At 41.3% G+C, this 26,638-nt stretch overlaps 1 protein-coding gene across 2 annotated transcripts; it reads left to right on the top strand.

Moving 5' to 3' along the window:
* Positions 1–11,546: 11,546 nt before the first annotated feature.
* tank (TRAF family member-associated NFKB activator) lies at positions 11,547–18,125 on the top strand. Of its 2 annotated transcripts, XM_037110406.1 has the most exons (8): positions 11,547–11,728; positions 13,969–14,110; positions 14,314–14,422; positions 14,573–14,640; positions 15,715–15,773; positions 15,909–16,027; positions 16,564–16,961; positions 17,644–18,125. In XM_037110406.1, the coding sequence occupies exons 2-8, from the start codon at positions 14,012–14,014 to the stop codon at positions 17,830–17,832; spliced, it is 1,041 nt and encodes a 346-aa protein (XP_036966301.1). In that variant the 5' UTR covers positions 11,547–11,728; positions 13,969–14,011; the 3' UTR covers positions 17,833–18,125. The 2 variants fall into 2 exon arrangements, with proteins under 2 accessions (XP_036966301.1, XP_036966302.1); XM_037110407.1 differs by lacking the exon at positions 11,547–11,728 and having other exon boundaries at positions 11,737–14,110.
* The last annotated feature ends 8,513 nt before the right edge of the window (positions 18,126–26,638 follow it).

Below are 26,638 nucleotides of genomic sequence, written 5' to 3'. Positions count from 1 at the left end.
GAATGTATTCTGGAGCGACTTGCACAGTGTTAGCTTAATGCACAAACCATGTGGAAAGGAAATTAAGTTAAAAGCGTTGAGTTAAAAGAAACAGGAAATTGAAAATCACTGCAACCCTCCGATGTGTGAAATGTTTATTACATCTCATGAATGAAATGAAAAGACATGCTCAAGCAACGTAGGAAAATGAAATGTCAGTTTTACTGATCCCCGACATCACTGATTTCCTCATAACCGCTTTACGAAGGGACATAAAAACATCATAAAGACATAAATAGGTCTCCATTATATTGCACAATCCTTTTTTCGGTGTTACATACAGAGGTTTGTGCAATGTGAGGGTTTTTTTTATTCACATCTCTCACTGACATTTTTAAACACATATAGGGAGCTTCTCTGAATGCTTTCCAATATAGGAGAGGAAATACTTGACCGCAGCAGGAAAAGGTGTTATTGTGCAACGCGGCCCTCATTTTGCTCATGTCAAATGTCCCAGAGAATGAGAGTCATACGTGTACAAAGGCAGCTCTTTCAGGCCTGACACTGACATAAAGAGCTGCGCCATGAACCGGGCTGTTTCATTGTGTACATTCTGCTGCCAGGCAACTCTCCAAATTTTATTGTAAACATTGTTTGGTGCCGTTCGGCCTCAGCATAATGCCATTGTCCACGCTCTCCCTGCGGCGGTTAGTGCATTCGCCTTGACAATGGTTTAAAGTTTACTTTGGTGGAGGCATACTGCCATCAGCCACCAAAACATCAACAAATAATCACTTCTCCCCTCCCTCTGAAGGCTCCCTTATGGGAAGAGAGAATCATCCTCCTTCTTCAGCTAAATAAACCCCCCCCCCCCACGAAAAAATCATTGTCACAAAGCTGAAAACATGGATGTTTATCTGAGCCCATGAAAACTTGATTTTCCGGGCACAAGTCGTTGGATTTTTGAATACAATCCATCATAGAACCCTCAGAAGACCTAGACAGCTGCTGGCAGCTAAAAATAGCTATTGTTCTATACACTTGTAATGTTTGAACTGCTAATCCTATCCAAATGCTTTAAAAAGCTTTCTGAATGTTTAATTGGTTTGCACATATCTTGCTTATGTATTTATGTTAACACCATCATGATCCTGAGTCATTAGGGAAACCTATGTAGTTTCCTCTGTGTTGTGGCCAAGCCACTTTTGTTGTACATATGGACAATATATTTCTCTGAACAAAAAAGTTTTTTATAAAATCACGTTTAGCTTCAGTGTCCTCTGTGATGATTTCATACATTTTCTTTTCACTCTTTGAACTTTTGGACACATCTACGTGGTCAGTAATTGAGGATTACATCTGTTTTTCACAAAAATATTATTAGAATAAATGTGTGTAACTTCCTTAGGTAAAAAAATCAAAAATTCATCCAGAGGTCAAACACATCCAAGTACATTTTTTTAAAATAAGAACTGAACTTCCTGAGGTTCTGTCTGAGTTCACAGTAAAAAAAAACAAAAAAAAAAACACATTTTGACTGGCTTTTTTTTTTTTTTTCTTTTTTAATTCTGGTAAATACATCCATTCTCAGACAAAGCAAATGTAAAAGTGGGACTTAAAAGGTGCCAGACTGAAACTTCTCATGAACCAAATGAGACTGACGACTGTGAGAATAGCGGAGGGAAAACCAAATTGAAATGTCAGGCACCCCAAAACTTGTCCTAGGTCCTTTAGGGACTTCCCAACAGTAAAGTAAAAAAAAATAGCTCAGCCTTGAACATCTACAACTGTAATGCAGTATCAATGCAGCGGCTATACATGTTACTGCACAACGAGCACCTTTAATTTGCATACTTCATGTACATTCTGTTAAGAAAAATACTCATGTACTTTGACTTGAGGGATCTGAAAACTTTCTCCACTGCTGTGTATGTATCAGCACTTGATGAGGCAAACCAAGAAATCTCACTCTGGGATGAGATTCACGTGGCTCTCGGTTAAAGCCTTAGTCACGGTGAATGAAAATGTATCAAAAAAAATATTAAAAATGTCAGAAAACCCCCCGAAACTCAAAATGGTTTCACGGTCTATACTTTCATTTTACACGCACAGACGCTTTGTTCGGTCCTCTGGTTGACTCTTTAATGAACTCTGATGAATTCTACTATTCCTTATAATCATAACAGACAGCATGAATGACTGGCCCTGTTATAGTTCACTGAGAACCCCTCAGGAAGTGTGTTTAAGGACGTCCCAATGCACCAGAAAGTATGATTTCCACGACTTCCGATGTCTGATAACAATGCCTGCCCTGTGTCTCTGCTCCCTGTTGCTGTCTGGAGCCGTAAGTCTTCAGCTGATAAAATTTTCATGAGCTTGAGTAATGAAGAGGACTACAGGGCTCTTTATGTGAGCTGGGATGGTTGCAGGTCAGCCAGGGACTTTCCTCGTGTGACCTTTCACTTCTTCGGATTCGTTCGATCTCCACCGGCTTTTTGTACTCTCCCGGCCCGCTGTGCGAGGCTACTGTCTGATAGCTCTGAAAATAATAGAGGAGCATTTGCAAAATCAACAGAGGCCAACCGGTGCTCGGTGTTCAGTCAGGACACGCTAAGAAGAGCAGATACAGCATCTATATATCAACTGCAGCAACATGTATCCTGCTTTTCGCATGCCGTATTTGCACAGCTTTTGAAAAAACAACATCTAGACACGGCAAGCCAATGGTGAAAATACGGCAGTCCACCCAATGCTTTGAGAGCAAACAGTATATGCAACCCCATACCGCACTGTATGTTGGTTTGCACTGTGTGGGAATAGTATTAATGAGGGAGCATTTCTCATGAGGAGAGGAATAAGAGCACTCAGCTGAACCTCGCCCTCTGTGGGAAACGCACACACTTTCGCCGTAGCCCACCCTTTTCCACACGACTATTGATTTTGCACGTCCAAAATGCCTTATCTTACACTGACAAATTAGAAATCAATGCACGTGTTCCAGGACAACCAGTAATATATTGTGAGCTCACTTTAGCAGTATTGGACCATTGAAATGAACATTTGCATACGCATCAGCAGTCAATAAGCTCGGATATAATTTTATTTGATTAAAAGTGGAGAATGGTACTTTTAAAAATCTGTTGCCAGAGACGAGGCAAAGCATAATTTTTGCATCATATTGTGTCAGTGAAAATTGCACATGACAGGATATATGGTTGAAAAAAACCTTGAAGACACATCCAGGATGTCGCCGTGTGCCTCCCACATAATATAAAGTATGTCTTGTCCAATGAGAGGTTTGGGGATTAGCTCTTATGTAACAGGAAAAAGGAGAGAACATCCGATCACTGTCAATCAGGAACCTTGCAGTGTCTCTGCATTAAGTCAAAAACTGCGAAGACCTTCAGTCCAGTCGCCAGGATAAGATGTTCGCATTCCATGTTCCTGCAAACCACAAATGCGTGCACATTGTTTGTGCTGTCGGCTATGCACCACGTCACGTCTCCGTCACAGTACATATTTATTGCCTGGCATAGAGGCAAGAATGCTGTCCAGCCGGTGACTTCCGGGCGCTTCTAGCTGAGTGTGTGACGACGAGTGGTGGATGTTTTTGTTGAGACTTCGGGACATCTCTAGCCATGTTTGGAAGGACACAACATTTAAAGCTACAATGTAATCTTGTCCTAACCCTGACCCAGTGTTTTTCTGTGCCCAAAGCCAACCCAGGGACCAAGCGCAGCTTCGTGATGGTTGCAAAGTTGAAACATAAAGAAACATTACTTATGTGTGGTTTCACAGAAATGCACTTTGCTTACATTTATTCTGGTGATTGAGTGGGCACCTTATTTAGGTCACTGTGACTGATCGATGATTTCACAGGCGGTCACACTCCGTATAGATCTGTTGAATGTTTTTGATCCTCCCTGGACTTTGCCGTATAAAAATCTCTACAAGAGCCGGCAACAAACCAGGACAGCTGATGATCGTGATCGCGTCCCACAGAATAAATGAGCAATTGTGTAAAATTCTCGGAGCTGCAGACTCTTCTCACAGTTTCACAACATGCTCATCCCCACCCCGTCCTCTTCAAATAGCAGGAAGCCCCTGAGGCCGGAGCCTCCACCAAAACAGTATTGTGTGCAGCTTTTGTGGCTTGCGGGGCTGCTCTGATGTCACACATACCTACTTTCATATATTCCAGGAAAAAAACAAATACAAATGGTACCCCCACACAGTGTTCAATGCGGATGAATAACAAACACAACACTACTCAAAGCATTTTTATGAACACAGTGATTTTCACCCCCCCCCTCCCTTTCATTTATAGTTTCTTCTTCGCATCAAGGTTTCTCTGCATTCACTGCCACCTCTGTCCGGGCTCCTGAAATCTGATCTATGTGTTTCCCCCTGCATTCCTCCTCTCCCTCCTCCTCCCCCGGCATGCCACAGTCTCCCCCAGCTCTGCCCTCTGTCTGATCTCGCATTTCTGCAGACCTACAGCAGATTGTTTATTTTGCTAGACACGGAGGAAGCATGGATGGACTCTTCATTGGCTCAAGATTTACTGCTGAGCTCTGACCAGGCTCCAGTGCGACGTGGGTCCAGAGCAGGGCCCCCTTATAACAGCAAGCTTGGTATCCTTTTCACCGCCGGGAACATGCCTGCGAGGGGAACGCAATGTTAGATGGTCACATTAGCTGATTATGCAAATGACCCAGTCTTCCTCATGGACACGCTGGCATGGATCATTCAGTAAACCCTACACACCGATGTCCTGTAATGGACATAGGGCAAATAACCCCACTTCATGTGTCCTCTCCAGGCTGGATGATGCTGGCAAAAAAAAGGACACCGCATCTCCCCAGAGATCATCCCTGCTGAAATTTATGAGGCCCCTCTGCACCACTGATGTCCTCTCGTAAGTGGCGAGGTCAGGGTAGCAGACAAAAAGCACTTCTCTGCATTTCCAAACAGAAAAAAAGAAAAAAAACATCCCTGTGTTCATTTTATTGAGCACCCTGAGTGTATATTTATATATATCTGTTTTAAGTGGCCACATTTAACAGAGAGTGATTACAGGTGTGAAGGAAACAAGGCTTTATAATGAAAGCCACCCAGTTTATTCCACTTCTTCTGTAGGGTGTAAGGGGTTACTGAAGTGCTAATACACTGTGGTCTGGCAATGCAGGAAATGCACATATTGATGACGGAAATGCTTCAACGCGAGAGGCGAGATTAATGCTACACTATGTGAGCGTGGTTGCTTTCCTGGAGGCAGTTTATGATTTATGTCACACAAGGGAGAGTGAAGTGAGTGCAGTCGGTACTTGGAGGCCAGAAAGAGAAAGAGAGATCAAACAGAGCAGATCGCCACATGAAAGGGGGGAAGAGTATTCATAAATCTGTCTCATCGTGTCCACACTTTTCTCATCTCTGGTGTTATTTACTCTCACCCGGGCACGGCAGCCAAAGTCGATAGAGAGAGCTGGAATATTCCTGATTTGTTTTTTCTTTGGTCTGATTTTCTGACGTCTTTTTTTTTTTCATGTATTAATATCCCAACAGCTGCCTGGCTAATAGAATTTCCTCCTCAGGAAGGATGAACAAAGAGAGAACTGAGGACTGAACAGAGAAGAGAAAAACTGTTCTCGGGGCGGATGATTGAGCCCCACTTGGTGTTCCGTTATCAAATCATTGCATGCCAGCACACCACAAGTCTAACTGGCATTTCTCTTCATCAGGACCACAAGCCGAGCGTTATGTGAGACCGCCGTAAATTCAGGGTTCAAAGCCTTGAGATGAACCGCTGTTATCTCCCTTGAAGGATTTTTTTTTTATGATTTTTTTTTATTTTTTATGTGAATTGAGGTTGTCTGAGGCTCTCTGGGAGTGTAAGTCACTCAAAGCAGGAGCAGAGGTCGGGGTCGGAAGTTCGGTGAGGGCCAGAGACGACAACCTCTGTGGCAGGACTCCAGAGAATGATCCCTGGAGGAGCCGGGTCACTGGAGTCCTGCTGTGCCGGCCCGGCCCCATGAGGTGTCTGCACCAGTCCCCACTGAAGACAAAGAAATGCTTTTCCACTGATACTGCTCTGACAGTCGTTGATCATTCTAGATCAGTTACTGACCAGAACAGATGGATAGATAGATAGATAGATAGATAGATAGATAGATAGATAGATAGATAGATAGATAGATAGATAGATAGATAGATAGATAGATAGATAGATAGATAGATAGATAGATAGATAGATAGATAGATATTACAGGGTATCCGCAGCAAAAGTGGAAAACAATTTTTGTGCGATTTGGTGCCCGCCCCCCCCCCCCAACACACACACACACACACACACACTTTCTGAGTGCAACACCAACAATCATGATTACAAATCCCAGAATCTGTAACACTTTGCCAGACGTAACGTAGGTGCTACCTCCAAACAAAACTCAATACGTCATGACGGTGTTATGTGTTGAAAACCTGTATGTTGAAGTAAACATGTGTGTAACGCTGTGATCCAGCCCTCTCACTAAAGTCACACATTGCAGACACAATTGATGGCTGTGTCACCCTGTCAGGAGACACTGAACCATCAACATAATTTGAAACTGCTTATCTAAGGCAAAACAGTTACATAATGTAATTTTAACTATACCCAAATCTGTATGTAACGCAGCATGTATGACTGCTTTGGTTACAGGTTTCAAACATTTTCTGTAAAAGGGAAGAAGGGAAAAATTCCTATCATATTGGAGCCTGTGGTCTAGTTTTTTGTAAGTTTATACGTCCTTAACATTGAGATTGAGAACTGCTGGTCGAAGCTATTAATATTTGTGGATTACAAAATACCCACCGTTGAACATTGTGTCTCTCTCAGCACAAAACTTAGACCCATACTCCAGTTTGTTCACAGAAAGGAAACACATTTCCCAATCAGAAATTCCAGCGTCTGTATTTTCTGAGACAGACGAATTCGAAGAGACACTGCCAGTGCCAACTGATTTACATATTGCAAATGCATGATGAGGGAACAATGTAACACGTTGAGCCATGTTTGGAACTCTAACTAATGACAAATTGTAAACATGTGCAGCAAGTGATAAAATTATTAAAATATCGACTTGTGAACTAGAGGATCTTTACAAAGACAGATCAGCGTGTGATTTTGTTATTACTGATAATAATAATAATAAAAAAAGGCATAATCTGTCTCTGTGCTCTGAGGATAATTTAAATAGCTTCAGGTTAAAAGTCACTGCAGAGATACTGCAACTCAACTGACTCAAGTCACTCTTAGCTGCCATCTACTGGTGATTCTTCATGAGCTGCAGTGCTTCCTGGGCTGCCCTTTGCTGGGTAGAGAGTTATCACTGTGGCACACAGTGCAGTTTGGGAAATGGGTGCTTCTAGTCCAGATCAAAGCAGATGATCATAGCCATCAGAAATATAAAAACATGAATCAGATGTGGTTCTTTGCTTTACATAGAACAGTGGAGGTCTGGCAAAATGGAGCAGTCGTATAGAAACAGGAAGGGAACAACCATAATGTCACCAGGATGGAGTGTTGCATCATTACTCACTTGCTTTAGGTTCGTGCAATGTGAGGGTGTGCATCGGAATATTATGGATATACGTCAGAGATATTCACCCCTTATTTTATGTGACGTGGAAAGGAATGAACCAGAACAAAAGGCCCTTAGATCTGGGTAAGTGAATTTACTGCTTTTTCTCACATTTGGATGTACATGCTTCATGCCAAACATTAATGGTATGACAGAAAAATAAGTTTTTCTTGTTTATTTGTAGAATTAGGGGTAAAATCATCACTCTACATTCCTTTCTTACAAAGTTTTAAGATTTGGCTCTGGAGAGGTCTTTAACAGGATTGTAGGTAAAATAATGAGGCCTTAATATCACATTTTACAGAGTCCTTTAACAACCTAATCCTGTGTGGTCTAAATTGTGTTTACATCAAAGCACATCTCTAGATACTGGTAATGAAAAGTAGATGTAATAGTTCAGTTAGAATTGTCCTGAATATATTAGGTTTTTTTTTAGATTTGCTGGAAGAGCTTACACGTGTGCTCCTGTCCTGCTCTGTACCCAACTCATGCTTTAAAGGCTTAGTCTGCCAATTCTATATGTGTTTTTTACAGGCCTGGGGAACACTGCTGCGTATGTGAAGTATAACGCCTTTTGTGGCTCCAGAGGAAGCTGCATGTAATCTGATAAAATTCCGATAGCGAAGTCACTCCGAGGCATTGTGGGTAATGTAGGCAAACCGGTTTTGAAAAGGAAGAAGAATGTGTGGAGTGAAAAAGGGGATATCTCTGGATCCTGCTTTGAACAGTCTATTATGAAACAAAATCTGGCGCCTACATTACCCACAATACAACATAGCCCCTGAGTGACATCGCTGACGGCACTTTATCAGACTACAGATGTTTTCCAACATATGTGGTAGTACTCCCCAAGACCTGTACACACACTTGTGTGTTTGTTGTGTCTCTGGCCAACCACTGTGTTGAAAGCCAGATAACATTTCCAGAAGTAGGCCGAGCAGTTTTTCGCTTCGTGGTGGTTGTTTTCAAAGAGTAATGTGGAACAGATGATAATATCTTGCCTGAAAAGTAGTTGTGCTTTCATTTTGTACAAAAACTATGGACTATGTGTTGGGCTTCACAATTGAACAAAATATAACTGAAATCCACTTTTTTTTTTTTTACATTTCAAAATGTAAAATGTGTCACAAAACATCTAAAAAAAAAAAAATCTCCAGATGTGAGAAAACGTGCTATTGTTTGGTACAGACCCCCACAGGTGTCACATCACCATGAGCTGGCATATTGTTTTCAGTGCAAATGAAAACTTTGACAGAACAGTGATCACTCCCACTAAATATCTGTCAAAATGATTACAACATGATTGTGCAGCCATCGTCATCCTTCTGTATGTGCATGGGAGCGAGGCATGTCATCTCCTTTGTGGTTCATTCAATTCATACATTAAAAAGTAACTTGTTCTTGCTGACCTAAGTCCCATCACGCTGCAGAGATGTAAAAGTGTACTCAAAGTGTGTTCAATACACACTGCTGGCTGTTTTAAACACTGTTCATGTGGTGTTCAGTTCTTTAACAGATATCACATGTGCACACACAGAACACAGAAGTAAGAATCTACTGTTTATTTACATATATCTTGCACTGGGATTATGGGAGGTCAGATTTGTTCCCATCTTAACTGCTGTAGCAGTTTTTGACAAGTGAAAGAAAGGGCATGGAGTTGGTTGGTCTTTTGCCTGTTTTACGTAAAAAAAAGAAAGAGAAAAACAAAAACACCAGTTAAGAGAAGCCACAGTCAGAAGTCAGAGCACAGTGTTACGGCTCCGCTGCATTCACGTGTCCCAGTAAGCCATGACAGTGTGACGGTCAGCCAGCATGCACATTACCAGGAACCTGAAACAGAAAGCTGCCTGATATAACTCGGCCAGCATCACCGTTGTGTTATTTACACTTGACTCACTTATTTACAAGTCCTGAGACTCTCTGTCGGACAAAGGCTCTTACTGTCAACAAATTCCACGAAAAGACAAGAACCAATGAACAATTAACCAGTTAACATTGTTCACAAAGATGACTCAGTATTTTTTCAGGAAGGCTTGATTAAATAGTATTTTTCATGGGGACTTGTTCCAGCTGGTGTGCTGGCTAGAATTCATATGGTGAAAGTGGGACTGACTGGTGTTTATTGTAACAGAAAAAAAGATGAGTGGAATGAGTGTGGCTCACTGACATGTTTTCACAATGGGAGCCTGCAATACAAAGCGGGTTTATCTACGGCCGACTTTGCTGCCAGTGGGATGAATGGCCTTTTCACTGGATGTGTTGACAATCTGAAAAATATTCATTATCACCAGCCTTATCCTTGAAGTTGCTTTTCAACATGTGATCACATGGGGCCACAAGATTACATCTCCATCATGTTGATGATGGGCTTCAGTGGTGCAAACCCTGGAGCTCATGTGGCATGTGTGTGATTTGCCGTGCTGGTAATCCAGGTTTATATCTAGTTCTTTTGTATCTTTTACAGTCCACATTACAGTTTTAGTCTTTCCATATACTGAACAGCGCTCTACCTAATAATAATATTTATAGTTTAGATTTTATTCTTTGTCTCTCTCTCTATTGAACATATTGTTGTATGTCTCTATATGCAGCACACAAAATGATTCTGTTAATATTTATATCTCAATTTGCATCGAATTCCTATCATCAGTTTAAGTTAAGTTAAGAGTTTAAGTTTATTCTTACGCTGTTTTTAAAAAAAATTTATCCAGTTTAAGTGGTTAATTAGATACTTACTTAATACATATACTGTTTTACCCCTGTGCAGTTAAGCTTCCTCAGTTTGCACATACTCTATGGTAGCTCTGATAGCTAGACTATCACTTCATTGCTGTATGTGTGTTTTTTATCCTTATATTCTGTTCGTACTCTTCATCATATGTTTGCATTTGTGTTTTGCATGTTTCCTATAAGCTACTGGATGTTTAAATTTCCCTTGTCTGTCTGTCTGTCTGTCTGTCTGTCTGTCTGTCTGTCTGTCTGCCTAGGAGTGTTGAAGACTGCTTCAATGCAACCGTTGTGACGAATAAATAACTTATCTTATGTGTCATGCAAAAAAAACTTGCATTGCCTTGTCTTTTAAAGGTGCTACGCTAATGTGCTTAAATTGCCTGTCACCAATCAGGCAAGGCAGGAAACTTCCCAGTCTCCCAAAGGCCTCCAGAGCCCCACAATGACTGCATGCCGATTGTTTTGCGATAATTCTAATCAATGCACATCAAAACCACTGAGGGTGTAAAACAAAATATAACTTGAATCAAGAAAATCGAACAAAACATAAAATGTAAAATGTGTCACAGAGCTACATTATAATGACGTGCTGCTGTGCTGCAGAGATGAGCTGTCCTACGAATCTGGCTCTCCAGATGTGAGATAACGTGTTTGTTTGGCACATACCCCTGACAAATGTCACGTCATCACGAGCCGGCATATTGCTGCGTGGCGCTTCACTGCAATTGTTGTGACAAACAACAGAACCAACCTCATGTCCAGGAAACTTCACAGACTCCCAAACACTCGCTGCATGTGAGTTGTTTTCTGATAATTCCTTCAATGCACATCAAAGTACAGAGCTGAGACGTGTCACGTAGAGATGCCTGATGCTGACACGCTACATAATCCTAAACAAAGTGGTGTTTTGACAGAATTACAACATCATGGGGCCCCTGCGGTACATCTGTTGGTCCCCGGGGCCTCCTAGCAGGTCAACCCTGCCCAGGTTGTTTATTTCTAACACTCCAATCTCACGGAACTCGCTCGACCTTACAGAATAAACACTGCAGAATGAAAACGAGCACAGAATACGTCTAGTTTGGGGACAGTTTTCACATGCACGACAGTCGGTTTGCAGACGCCTAGGCTGGAAGAACCCTCAACCAGCTAACCACCCAGCTCTCCTCCGAGCCGCGCGCTGATTGGCCGGCGCCGAGTGAAGGCGGAAGTCTACAGAGCAGGGGGATTCCCCGAGGGAAGTTCCCAACTCAACTAGGCTATGTAAAACATACACTGCCATATCCTCTCCGGCGCTTCGTAACTTTGCATCTGAAGATTAGGCGACGACGCTGCGGTGGTGTCATAAAACAGCCAAAGAAGTGGACGTTTGAGCAACAGTTCCTCGGATGAAGGTAAGAGGACGGACTCTCTCCGGCGGCGAGGTAAAGTGACCCGGGGAGTCGTTGTTGCTCGGTCGCTTCACACCACCGGTTGAATGAGCTATGGCTAACCGGTCAGATAGAGCTGAAACAACACGGAACTGCGTTGGAATAGGTCTGGTGTCACACTTTAAAGTGCTCCACCGGCCGCGGTGTGCTGCTGTTAATGTCCTTTTTCTGACTCAGCCTGTTGGGCTTTAACTGAGGCTTCATCCAGGAGCAGTCTCTCTCTCTCTCTCTCTCTCTCTCTCTCTGTGTGTGCGTGTGTGTGTGTGTGTGTCTATTATCACTAGTAGGTGTGACATTTATTATGAAGGATTGATCCATTATTGATGGGCACCCCAGGGGTGAGACTGCCATCATCTCCTACATGTCCTCTGTCTGCTTCTCAGAAAGTCTGAGAGTCAGCACTGACTGAACACAAATGTAAGGACTGTTTAGGAGTTGTGCAAGAAGCTGCAAAATGCATTGAGCGACTTAATTTATTTGTCATTGCTTTTCAGTGTCTCAGCCGCTCATCAACATCCTCAGCACAGCCAGGACTAGAACAAGGCATCGATTGTTATAAATGTGAATGCACTTTTTTTTTTTTTGTGCTTTTGCGCGTAAGCTGATATTCCACCGGAACTGCCGATATTCTTTGGCGATACTGGTTTCTTTAACGGCGATACGATACTTCAAGAAAATGTCAATATTCGATACGACAGGGAAGAGATGGCACAACGCTCAGGGCACAAAAGGTTTTTATTAAAAGATACATATAACAAGGCAGTAACATTACAGTGAAGTATGACTTTCCTGGTCTTGGCTAGTGGAGAACAGGAGCAAGACTAGTAAACATTAAATATCGCCTTTTTAAAAATGTGTTTAGATGAGGACTTTGATAATAAAAAGATGAGATAAGATAATGCTTTGTTAGCTCCATGACAGGGGAATTTGTATTATTACAGCAGCAGAAATGTGAGAAAATAAGTTAAAATGCAACAAATGCACGAGAGAAAAAAATAATGTGTGTCAGCTCTGTCTATGGGAGGATAGAGAGCAAGATAGTGCAGCTGGTACAGATGTATCGACCGTGACACTGCAAACTCTGAGGACTGAATTCATTCAGAATTAGAATGTATCCATAAATCAGATATTTGATGCATTATTTGATAATGAATGCAGGTCAGGAAGAGTGCTGAGTCAGTTTTGTCATAGCATTTGTCGCATAAATTTAAGGAGTTATTGACGTCTTTTTAATATTTTCAATACGTGTGAAGAAAAGCTGAGACAGCGTAAAACAGGCAAAAAAAAAGACAAACTAACTCCATGCCCTTCTTTTCACCAGTCAAAAACCCTAACCCATTACAGCAGTCGACGGGTGTAGGCTACGATATATGGGATATTATCCTGATAATCTTCAAAATATTGTTATTGCTAACTTTAAAATGAAAACTAAAATCCCACTGAAATATATTGTGGTCACTCAAATCTGACATTTGGTTTGGCAGTAGATATTTTTATTGCATCACATATAGGACACACATCTCTTTTTAGTGAGAAACAAATCAAAGAATTCTTTATGCTCAGACAAACTGACCTTAAAGGACAACACAGTTTCATGCTGTTTCATTTTGTTAATATGTGGCGGACCCTGCCACCTTTCTAGCTCCAAACAGTGTTCTGGGGACCTTATTTTCCTCTGAGAACAGCTCATTTATTAAGTTATGGTAAAAAATAATATATATCTGGGTTCGTATCATTACCCTTTTTATATTGTAAATATTACAATTCTGAGTTTTAATTTCTTCTCCAAAACTACGTAGTGCCCCTATATGCTTTTCTGACATAAACAAAGGATAAATAAACGGTGATCTGACCTCCTCTCCCTGTTGCTCTTCAAAAGGGAACCAGTTGTATTTACACAGAACAGATTAAACTTGTTTGTGTGCTGGATAAAGTGTGTATGTTGGCAATGACGACAGGCTCAGCCAGCTCAACATTAATGAAGAAACCAGTATAGGCCCGTATGTCAGTGAGCCAGGCAGCTTTTTCAAGTCATCCATGTGAGGATATTCACGATTATCTCGATTCACGATTTACCCCGATGATGAAATTTCAACACGATCGACTTATCGCGACTGTGTGTTATCTGTCATCTTTTATCGTCCCATCCTTACTTGTGAGTGCGTTTCTGTAATGAACTGAACGTTCCGGGACTTCCGTCGCAGGACTCATGTCTGCTGCTTCAGTGATGATCGTGGAGCACACGGCATGGAAAGGAACATCGGAGACCAACTCAACAAAGCTTTCGAAGCTTATCGCCAGGTCTCCATCGAGAAGGACAATGCTAAGAAGGAGCTGCAGCAAATGGTAACGACACGAGGAGCAAAGGCCAGATGCAACCAGCACTGCACTAGTGATAAGTCACATAGTGGCTCATGTACTCATAGTTTGTTTACTCATTTTATTCATGTTTGAATAGTACTAAATCTGTCATACATGTATTAGAAAAGAAGGCGTAGACTGCAGATGTGTCGGTGCTACTGAAATGATCCAAACCTCGTTTTTTTCAGACTGAATATTATGAGCGATACACACAGAAACTTCAAAAGCAGATAGAGGACCAGCAGCAGTTGATTTCAAAACTCGAAGCTAAGTTATCAGCAGCGAGGCCGCCAACAGGTTAGTGAGATCCGACAGGAAAATCTCCTGCCCTTGCATTGACGTTGACAGTGAAGTTGCACTGGATTCTCATAAGTGACACCGTGATCTGTTGCATCCAGCACTGCCTCACCGCAAACTCTTAATTTTTCCACTGTTTTGGCTTCTAAGGAGATATGAAATGCGAGCCCTGCAACCATCTCCTCGACGGAGCCGGCGCATACAGGACACAGTTCCCGGTACGTTTGCCATGTCGCACTTTTGAACTTTATTGCCATTGATGCACATTAACAGGCAAGTGGCAAGAAAAAAAAAAATCACCCTGAGATTCAGCCTCACTTTTCTTTATAATGTGAAAATAACAGAGTAGAGCACACATACTGCTACCTAATTTATACCTGCAAAGGCTATGCATGGAAAAATGTGATACAACAAACTACAAATAGATAAAAGTAACCTAACTTAAACAGAATAGTCAATAATTGGTGTCCATCTCCTTTTTAAAATGGCACTTTTAGTTGTAGCTGGGCAGTTGTGTGTTCCATCATGTAATCCTGTCTGACTTTTTGTTACCTTTGAGCAATTGTGGAGGGGGGTTTAAATGTCATCCAGTTAACAGTAATCCTTTTTCCTGCTATATGATTCTTGCATTTGAAATCAGGCACGAGCGTGCACACAGCTTCCTCTCATGTGTAAACACTGACGGTACTTCTGCTCGATGCCTCGTGTCAAAGAGGATGTTAAAGGAACAGCGCTGCAAAATGGGACGTGGCTGTGACTGCGAGGCTTCAGATTGTGTCTGCGAGACCTCAGCATCGCTCTTCAGCTTACCTTTCTTTCACATCAGCAGAAGTCAGCCCACAAATACAACATTTTTTCAGTGTTTCTGACCGTTGGTTAGACGTACACGCTTACATGATAGTGAAGAAAAAAATTCTGTCCTCGATCAGAAGTTAACGGCCACATGTTTTCATCATCCTACCGTGCCTCCATTCATATTTTTTTGTTTTGTTTTGTTTTTAAGATTCATGCAATTGAGGGAAACCTGTGATCACCCTGCTGCTGCAGTAGCACAGCCTGTATTTTACTCCACACAAGGTGCATCCAGTTTCACTTCACCAGATGGTGCTAGAGGATAATATGGCTGCACAACCCAGCAGCCTCAGCTTTAATGTTCATGATTTAACAGGGCCAGGAAAAACATTTTTCACCCGTGCACATGAAGAAGTGAAATTGCAGCTGTGTTAACAAAATGTCGCTGAATAATAATTGTTGCTAATGACCTCTATGAATTCAATGTCTCTTTTTTTCAGGAGGACATGGACACTGTTGCTGTTCCTCCTAAAATGCCAGTCAGCAGCAGTATTGACTAGTAGGTGTCTGTCCTTGCACAAAGACTTACAAAAAAAAAAGAAAAAAAAAGAAGAAGAAGAAGCAAATCATGGACATTACAGTAAAATTAAAAAAGGATTTTTTTCTCTCTCACTCTTATTCTTTGTTTTGTCAGTCAGGACATGCTGGAGGCATTTGAAGCGATTCAAGGGAAATTCCGGCAGATTCGCTCTCTGACCAGACGACAAAAAGATCACCTCAAAAGATTCCACGGAGGAAATGAAACGTCGCATGGTAATATTAATGTTTACCAAATTCACTTCTTTTTCTTAATTCAATTACTTGCAGAAAAAAAAAAAAGATGTGTTGAATTGAAATAGGTTTGTGTGTGTCATAACAACTGATGGGCTTTACGAGCTTTTGCTTTGTTCTTTAAGATAATTAGACGGCAACACCTTAACTGGGGCTGTACATGAAAGCCTCGGTGCCCTTTCGAACCGTGGCTGGCCACCTCTGCTGATAACGCGTGGATAAACACATTTAATAATTCCACTGACAAACGCATAATGTTGGCTCTGGATGTGAGCCGTATAATTAACAGTATAGCACGATTATTCATTTAATAATTAATGAAAAAAAAAGTGTGCTAAAAATATGTTTCTCTTATGTGCGCATTGAAAGAACCCGGATTTCATTTTAACGTGTGAAACTTTTCAAATCCGAGCTCAGATGTCTTCAAAGCCAGCGCTGGAACATGTTGACAGAGACAGAAAGCTGCAAGGGGAAAAAAAAAAAAAAAAAAACTCATGTTTTTTCCTTCCATCTGACAGATCAGCGGTTCTCCATGCCCATCCAGTGCACAGACCGTACAGAAGAGGCAGAGAGACCCTTTTCCTCAGCGCTGAGGTCAGCAGTGGATATCCCACTCCCGCCCACATCTCTGGCATCCCGCGGTGCCAGCCCCGAGGACAGGGACTTAGTAGACTCTCTCACCAAACTCAGCGTCAAATTCCCGCCCTCTGCGGACAGTGAATATGACTTCCTGAACAGTGCTCCAGAGAGACAAATTGGTCTGACCATGCCCACGAAGCGGCCCCTCGGTAGCGTCCCCTCAGCGCTAACAGAGGAGGAGCCCGTGGAGTTGCCCATGCCTTTTGTCTACCCTCCGTCCCCCTCCCACTCGACACCGTCCTCGCTCTCCCAGGAGAGCGTGCGGGGACCCCAGCAGGTGAGAATCACAGGAGAAGGTCTGAGAAAACTAGTAGCAAATTATCAGTTTCTGATTGGTCTTTGCTAATGGAGGAGTGAAACGGTGTGAAGTCCAAAAAAAAAAAAAAAAAGAAGAAGAAGAAGAAAAAAAAATCCCCTTGGCTTAACTTGAAACGTATTACTGTGTAATGTGTGCTGATTCTTTTTTTACTTAAGCATGGATGCTCTGGTTATATTTGGCATCTTTTGCTGGAAAGTGTGAGCCAGATGGAAGCACGTTACAGTGTCTGAATCTGATGAAACAAGGATGATGGTTAGACGTGATTTTTTTTTATTTGCTGATGTGCATAAATGCCGAATTTAAAAAAAAAAAAAAAAATTGTGAATGACATGCAGTAAGATCTAAAAGTTGCTCCAGTTATTATAATACCATTCTATCCCTGGGTTAGATCAACACTGGTGTTTTATAACAGGAATGGCTGCTTTGATGGTTTGGATGAACACATAAATAGGAAGATAATTAAACACTTGGGCATAGCCTTTAATGTTGCTGAGTATTTTGTGCAGACGCTTGGCTTGACAGAGGACATCTCCTTAAAGCAACAGATACTTGAAGGCCAAGTGCTTGAACAGAGTGAGTGTAAGGATTGTTTAGGGCATGAATAATACATTGTTTTCTTTGGTTCGCCCCGACTCTGCAGCCTCTCTGGAGCCCTGAGCTGTGTGATGCAAGTGACGTGGGGACAGAGCTGGCGACGCCTCAGAGTGGCAGCGGCAGCAGCAGCGGCAGCTCTAATCAATGTGCTTTCTGCAACACCGTGGTTCCTCAGGACCGAATGAACAGCCACCTCTACTTGCATTTCTCTCCTAAGAACGAAGCCCACGATTGACGGTGGAGGCAGAGACTGACGGGCCGAGGCCACAACGTTTCCAGACTTACTGTATTCATGGGCCGAGTCCCGCCTGCCATGAAGTGTATGCGCTGTACTGGATTTGAAAATGACACTGCAATAAGACTTGAATCCATTTTTATTTAATACTGAAGAATTGAATGGTACACTTACTTGCCCATTATATTTTTCTAATATCTTGCTGAGATTTTTTTTTCTCTAGTACTAAGTGACGATGATGCATAATATGGTATATATGAGCAAATAAAGCAGACATTTACTCTTGCAATATACATATATATTTTTATTATCATTTGAAATATTTCAGCATGCAAATATAAAACAGGTCGGTACAAACAAATGCATCAGGTAGACAAGATGTGCATTGATTAGCTTCCATTCTGCGACTTGTTTATACTTTTTTATTTTAAAAGGAATAATTTGGGGGGCGCCCTAACAGCTCAGTTGGTAGAGTGTGTGCCCCATGTACAGAGGCTGTGTCCTCGCCTCAGTGGCTTAAGGTTTGAATTTGACTAGTGGCTCTTTTCTGCACTTCAACCTCCTTCTCTCTGCCTATTGCCCTCTACTCTACACCTGTCCAGCTAATAAAAAAAGGCAATTCAAATAAATAGAAACAGTTTAAATTCGGGGGTACCCTAATAGCTCAGTTGGTGGAGCACGTGTCCCATGTACAGAGGGTGTTTCCCCACCACAGTAGCTCAGGGCTCGACTCTGACCTGTGGCCTCCTTTTTACATACCATCCCCACCTCAGTCTCCCTATTTACATTTACTGTCACTCTTCACCTGTCCAATCCAAAAAATATATATATATATGAAGATTTGCTTTGTAAATAGAATTTGCAATAATTTGTGCTGAATTAAGACACCTTTGCCTCCTTTTCATGCGTACATTGTTTCCAACTATAAAACCATCTCAAAAGTTAGTATGTCATATGTTCATTAAAATCCTCTACACAGAAGGCGACGCAGAACACTAAGCGTCTGCCTATTGTTCAATTAAATGCCCAATTACCTTGCTATTTGTAGTAATGGCCTTCCCCCCAGGTAGCATTATCCTGTTTTTATTTTGTCCACATTTGTTTTAATGGATTAATGAAAACGATATGGCGTTCTTTTTTTTCCAAGAGATAAAAATGAGACATTCACTTTTACATTAAAGGCTACATATTCACATTTAAATGTTAAACAGACTGAACAGTGACACGCAGGCAGCCGTTATTTGGAAATAGATCAGCTGACGTGTGAAAGTACATTTTATTTTTACAGTATGTACACTGCCTATCACTTGTCTTCTCTAAACAGCAACATCAGCTTTTGACTTCTGCAGTATTTATTCACACCTTTGCAAACAATCGCAAAGATTTTCACCATTCAGGGTGATGATGTTGGAGGAAACGGGGACGCTGCGCGTGTGAACATTTGGCTTTGCAGCGAGAACCTTAGAGTTCTGCAGCTATGGGCTGGTAAAGCTAGATGAGCTGGTGGGAAGACTGCAAACACGCTTTTTTAGTTTTTTGCTTCGCTGCTTAATAGACTGATTGATTTATTATTTCTACCCTAACTGATTTTTGGCAGCGGGCATTTCACTGAGTCTCATAAATAGCTCAGAACGGTGTAAAAAAAATGTAGTAATGCTATCAACGATGTCCAACTAGTGAGTCACTGGACTAAGATAGAAGAGTACGTGGATGGTATTTTGTTGTATTTTATAAGGTAATTATTACATATTGATCTAATGTGTTGAACATAATTCGTGTTAATTTTTGGGCTGACATAAACGAGATAATTTTACATTTCACATCACATCGTTGAACGCTGAGGGGGGAATTTATTCAGATTTCTTTGGCAAATACATATCCCTAATGATCCTGTCTGGTTAATCTGTGAAGAGTCGAACATTGTGCAGCCTGCATGCTTTTCTCTCTGGGATCATGAACAGCTGCTTGCTCATAATTATGTTGTCATTCATTGTTATTTGGAAGAGGAAACTCGTACTGACAGCTCGGATCCCCCCCCCCCTCCCCGACCGTACACTGTACATTCACTTGCTTGTGTATACAGTAATGTGGACTCTCTGAGCAAACCATCTTCAGCTTGAAGGCCTATTTTTTTATTGCCACCACTGCCAGTAGAATAGGAGAGATGTGTACCTTTTATCTCCTTGGGACATGTGCTACCAGAGGAAGGAGATTTGAACTTAAGAGCTATGAAAAAATGAAAGAGGACACAAAAAAAGGGGGGGGGGGGTGGATATGGATTGAGATGGAGAAGTAGCAGTCTGATTACAAGGTGTCAAAATTGCCAGGAGCAAGAAGGTGAAAGCAATCAGGGGTGAGAAGAGTGCAGCATTCGTGAGGGGCAACTAATTATCCATCTCATTTGTGGAGAGAAGCATTTGAGGCAGCTCTAGCCCACTGAATGGTGACAGATTGGTGCGGAGGAGAGGGGAGGTGTTAGAACAATGGAGCTCAGCTCACCATCATTACTGCATGCTAATCAGCAGCGCTATCTGCACCACCAGTCGGTGCTGAGTTCAGGGAGACGGAGAAGTCACCGGCTTCAGGGGACCACAGTCATTTTCAAGTAGAGAAGAGAGGGAGGACACTGATGTACAGTAAAGCTGTCGGCACTCCGCCATTGCTTATTACAAGCTTAAGGTTATGCTGAGTGGAGATGAGCTGATGTGAGGCGAACTGATGGTTATGGAGTGAGTGGAATGACAGTGTGGTACATGTGTTAATGCCATTACAAATTTAAATCAATAAATTATAAAACAATAGAATATGTTTTAGGATTTGAGACAGTGACAGTGTAATCCAAATTTCTACCATAGTATTTACCAAGATGTCCATGACATTTATTAAATGACCTCAGGATTGTGCGCTGGCCTTAAGATCAAGTTGCTGTATTTTTAAGCTATATGGCGATTTATGATATTCCCCACATATATTAAGTCTACCTGAATACACTTCGTCAGGATGACTATTGGTTCTTTCACCAAATATGAACACACATGAGAGTTTTGATAAATAATAATCAGTAATAATGACTGAGGGAATAAACTAACTGGAGCAAGTATGGAGCAGTCTGGTATGTTCAGAAAATGACAAGACTTTACTGTAATGCAGTCTTTAAAATCCAGGAAAAAGACAGCACTTGTGCCATCACAATACAACAATATCCAAAATCTAACATGATTTATCTCCCGCGTAAACATCTCCCAGCCCTACATGCACCTTCTGTCTACAAATGCAAATCAAATTTATGGTAATAAATGAACAATGATAGAGAAAATAGTAAGCGGTGAAAGAGCTATGTATGAAAAAATTTTTTTTTTAAAAAAAATGTTGTATTTTATTTTAAGACAGACATTAGTACCCACATATGCAGCACATCTGTTCCCTGCTCTGTTACAGCTATATTCAGCTCTATTCACATTTGTTTAAATACATGTACGGCTACACGCATCCTCACAACACAACATACCACACAACACACCACACAACAGTAGTTTTTAGATATGCAGATATACAGCTGTGCATTTCTTTAAAATCATTAACACTTTATACCTTAATGTTTGGTCAATTTTGGCTATTAGTTATTTGACTGTTACAAAACAATGACATTATTATGGTCTATGACATCAGCTGCAACTTCATAAAGCTCTTTCAAATAATGTTTAAAGATGAACTACACAGCATCTATTAACCATTCATGAAGTATTCGTGAATGGTTAAAAAAGAATTTGCAACTCAGCAATTAACAGTTGCTTAATAATTAATGGTTTATAAAGGTTTTTTGTTGTTTATTAACAGTGAAATAACAATTAATTAACCATATTTTAGAACCACAATCTTAAATGAGTTTGTGTAGAAGTTTGTGTAAGGGTAAAGTTGCAATATGTCGTGTTGATTACCAGAAAAAACAACAACAAAGAATCTGCCATAATTCAATCGTTTGCAAAAACAAAGAAGTGCCAAAAAGCATACAGATCAAGTACAACATTGTGTGAACTGTTATACCTGCCAGCTGCTTTACATATATTTTTGACATCACCTGGAAATCAAGTACTATTATTCTCTTAAGTTTCTGATGGAGGTCTGTTTACATCCACAATGGTTGTACACAGCTTAAAACATATATTTTAGTCCCTCTTCAGTTATAGCCTGTGTATAGTCTGTTATAAGTGTAAATCTATTTGACTCTAATATGTACTTTGTCCTTTTATTATGATTACTTTTGTAGATGGATTGGCCTTTACAATATCATATACAATATAACACACTAGGTGGCTTCTTTTAAAGATGCACATATACAGTATAATGCATTCTAATACAGCTGTTCTGCTTCATAGACTGCTTGTATAATGCTTGTAACTTTCAGTTTGTCAGTTTATTTTACACTGTTGTTGAGGTGTTGGTTAAATAATTTGTTTTAGCATCAAGGTCATAGTAAGCAATGGTGATGTACTAGACTACATTATATTCAGAGGTGTTTCTAGCATTCTGACCCCCTGATGTATGTAAATAGGGAGGACAAATATATTGTAGTCCAGTGTAACATCACCTTTAACGACGACCTCAATTATAAACTCAGACATGAGTTGATCACACATTTTGGTAACACATTATAATGACCATCGTTGGTAAATGTATAGTCAAGTAAACATTAGTCGACAGTTGTTTCACTCTTAACTCTTAACATTGTTTCACAGTAACTTTATAAATCGGCAAAGTTTATAATGCATTTCATCATTTTTTGTTAAAGTGATATAACTATTAACTGAAGTTTAATTAACATCAACTTACCGTTTATCATTCATGGTGAAATTAAAGTGTTACCCCCATTTTCAACAAAACACGAACATAATAAACATCATCAAGTTTGGGTGTCACATCTCCTTTGTGAAAACACTGCGAAACTAGGACAATAATATGGCAACCCAAGAAACTGAAGATGTCAGTGAAAAGTGAAGTGAAAATAAAAGTGATTTATTTTCTGCTGTACACGATACTTTAAAACATACATGCAGCATTTGGGGGCATCAAATGAGGCAGGCTTTCAGAACAAACAAAAATCAACCTAGCAAAACCAGACCTCTGAAAACAAAATAAAAAAAAACTTACCTTAAAAAGAACTGACCGAGAATTACAGAGGAAATACAGAGGTGGCATTACCTAATAACCTTGTGTCTCTACACAAAAAGTATGAAAAAAAAAAACAACTTACCTTTCGTTCTCCCAACACAAACCGTTTTCTCGTACATGCTAAAACATTACAGTTCAGCTGAGGCAGAGCTGTTGTAACACAGTAAATCAGATCATAGTGTGTCAGATAAAGTAAGAGTTTCCTATTTATATTAATATTCTAAACACTGTTAAGCAAACATGCCATTTTTCTTTACTGGCCAGTAGATCGACTGTAACTGTGGTAGGCAACTGACAGATGAGGCATCGCTCCACTAAGTCATTATTTTCAACAATTACTCTTATAAATATTTGAACAATGTTTATCAGATCATGCCACTGCCAAGAAGATATAACACAAGTGGGGGGGGGGTGGGGGGGAAAGAGATTGTTAAAGGGTTTAATCAAACGGAAACAAAAGAGATAGCAAGTGGATTAAGGTCACCTGGCTAGAATGCCCTCTTCACATCGATGTCATTTCGATAATTAACAACTTAGGAGGGAAGCATATTCAACTGTCTGTGCACTGGTCACCGTTGGCATGAGAGACTGCCAACTCTCATGGCGTCGCGAGCTGCGAGTATCACCTCACAGTTGTCTTGCCATGCGTTGGGCTCCTCGTGCTCTCTGTGCAGAAGTGGTGGAGCTGACTTTTGTGTTCGATTAAATGTGTTGAAGCCAGCGTTGCCTCGCGCAGAGTCTCAGAACGAGCCCCCTTCTCCATTGTGTGTGTGTGTGTGCTTCAGTGCTGGTCTGAGAGCCCTGATTTCTGGAGCAGAGATTTGGCAGTCACAGCAAGTGATGACAGAGGCAGTGGTGAGATCGCACCCGGAACCCCAGAGGAGGCTCACATTTCAGGCTCGTTTCAATACACAGGACACAAATGCACCGATCGGCGGAGCCAGATGATGCCATTGTTCTTTAGATCGCATTGTTCAGCCGACGCGAGCAAAGACCACTTTTTTTTTCTTTCTTTTTTTTTTTTTTTTTCGCTTGCGCAGGGTTGGAGTGTTAGACATTTGTAAACTTTTTTGAAGACATTTGACTGCCAATTTGAAATAATTGTACGCCCGAAAAAAGTCTGGCTCACAAGATGTCATCCTCCCGTTATTTTATTGTCGCCGTTAAAAATCAGTGTAGGTTGTTTTTTCCTCTTGACACATGGGGGTGGGATGGAGCATGGGGATGTTTGCGGAATGGTAACTTGCAATTCGAGGGTTAAGGCAGCATGAAAGAATCCATTCTCGGTTTAATGACCTAGCCTTGCTGGGCGAGGACGACAGGGAACATGCTCTTGACTTGTACTGAATTTGCCAATTAACACCTCCGATAACAGGCTGCCTCTGAACATCACCAATGTAGAGAGAGGAGGAGCGACTCTCATGCACTTTGTTTTTCAGCCTCTGATCCTGTAATGATAAGGTCTGTGATTTTCTCCATGCTCTGAAAATTATTTTTCCTTATACACTCGCTTGATAAATGTAGTAGAAAATTTTGTCTGGATTGTTACAGTTCGATCCTTCGCTCGGTGATCCGCGTAGCCGCTGACGACCAGACTGGCAACGGTGTTGGAAATATTTTATTTTTCCACGTGCTGCCTGAATCCTTATGTAGTTGTTGGACATTCTATTTTTCGCACATGCCCATATGGCCATGTGCAGCTTCAATTAGACACATGGCTGGTAGCTAAGATACACCGTGCTTGATTTGCTTTGTCTCCTCTCATTGTTGCACGCGAAAAACACAAAACAACAGTGTCCTCGATAGATATATTCGAAGAGGATCTGCCTCCCTCAAATAAGGTTCTCAATTCTAGTCAACCCTCTGGTTTCACACATGCTTATCAGACTCCCAAACAACACCTAGTGCAGGTGTGAATATCAAAATCCCCTGTGAAAATCACAGTGGGTACTACTGTGTCGTCCTCGGAGTCCTCTTACATGCAGCAGTGGCTTTGCATGGGGGCCTGAGATGCTGCTGGCTAACAACAACTGCAGAAACACCTTTGGCTAAGTGTAAGGTGGACATTCTTACACCAAATGTGCTTAATGACTGAAAAAAAAAGAAAGGCAGAAAAAAAAAAAAAAAAGATCTAATTGAAAAAGGCGCCCAAGTGTATGGTAGCTGGTTATTGCCCAGTACAATCACACTGTAACACAGTACTTTCACAATTCATTAGCAGGTACTTTAACAATATACAATAATTGAAAGATGACTGCACAATTGATAGCGGTTCACACCATAGGGAGAGTGCGGTGATCCATCTAATGATAGTATTAAAGTGTAGTGGGTTAGGACGCAGAAGCTAACACTCGAGGTGCGAGCTGTGTACAATTATGACAACAGGGGCCTTGTCCTAACACTTTGTCAACTTAACAGATACAAACACCGCAAAGACGTTAGTCACGTTCGCGTTTGCAACAGGACTGAGGAGGGCTGCGACGCGCCTCGTCTGAGCAAGCGGATCGCAGCTCCCTTGTTTTCTCGCACTGACCACCTTCGTGTCATGCGTAGAAGAATATGAACCTTGTTAGAGACGCCACATACAAATCAATTCATGTATTCAGTGTTAAGAAACCATCTGGCTTGATTAGAGCTGAAAGTCATCCTGGCAGGCCAGTTTCCTGACTGACACCTCATAGAATTAGTGGGAGGACGGCTTCATTTACCGTCCTCGCTCGGCTCAGGCTGCGCCGCTCGTCATCTCGCCGTGCTCGAGGCTCGGATATGAGCTGAAATCGTCCATTTACCTCAAGTCTTTGTTGCAGCACTAAACAGATTCAGCATATCTGGGTTGTTGTTTATTAGTCTTAGATAGTGAGATGTAACACTTTTTGTGTTCTCTTTGTGGAAGCTGTGAAAATGGCACGCCATATGTAATACACTTGCTTGCTGTTGGTCTTGCCAATTCCCCCAAGATCAGTAATTCCTGTGCCAATGCTCACACTCTCTCTTTGTCCTTGTGATTTGATTGAGCTTGTTGGATTGGATGTGGTTCTTTCTGATGCTGTGTCTGGTGTTTAGCTAGTTGTTGATTTGATGTCACTCGCGGTCCAGTTTAAATAACCGTTTGAACCAGAACATACGTGCTCAGATATACCTCCGAGAACATTTGTTATAATTGAGTCAAGAGATTGTTAAAGCACTGAAAAAAAACAAAAAGAAAAAAAACAAAACCAGAACCAATCCCCCCCCACCCCCACCCATCGAAGTGCACATAGTAAACAGGAAGCAAATGGGAGATAATACACCAAAGCATATTCCTGCAATGTTTTTCCCCTCCTCTAATTCTGCACAAAACAAATTGGCTGCATATTTTGTTCACACCTTGTGTAACCTGGGGATAGCGAGCGCAATTCTCCCTCGTCATACCTGTGACAACACCCTGCAAAGTGCTCCCAGTGCCCTAATCTGCAAGGCAGAGACCTGCTGCTGCCGCATGTAGATGTTGTTTTCTTCGTCCTTAGCTGCTTGTCCCTGTGGTTTTTTACGTTTACACACCCACCAGAATCACACAAGGTAAAAAGAGAATATGCGAGTGTCTCGCGAGCTACCAATTTATTTTTTTTTCCTTCTCGAAAACATGTTAGCCTTCAGC

This window comes from Acanthopagrus latus, chromosome 9 (genome assembly GCF_904848185.1).
Source record: "Acanthopagrus latus isolate v.2019 chromosome 9, fAcaLat1.1, whole genome shotgun sequence".
Taxonomy (NCBI): Eukaryota; Metazoa; Chordata; class Actinopteri; order Spariformes; family Sparidae; genus Acanthopagrus; species Acanthopagrus latus.
Note: the sequence above shows the minus strand (reverse complement) of the source record. Positions and strands in the feature narration are given on the sequence as shown.

What these genes read in the sequence shown, in the direction of transcription:
- tank (XM_037110406.1), top strand. Translation starts at nt 14,012, where the DNA reads ATGGAAAGGAACATCGGAGACCAACTCAACAAAGCTTTCGAAGCTTAT. An exon ending in AGCAGCGAGGCCGCCAACAG is followed by an intron (nt 14,423 to 14,572) that starts GTTAGTGAGATC and finishes TTGGCTTCTAAG; the next exon opens with GAGATATGAAATGCGAGCCC. An exon ending in CATACAGGACACAGTTCCCG is followed by an intron (nt 14,641 to 15,714) that starts GTACGTTTGCCA and finishes TCTTTTTTTCAG; the next exon opens with GAGGACATGGACACTGTTGC.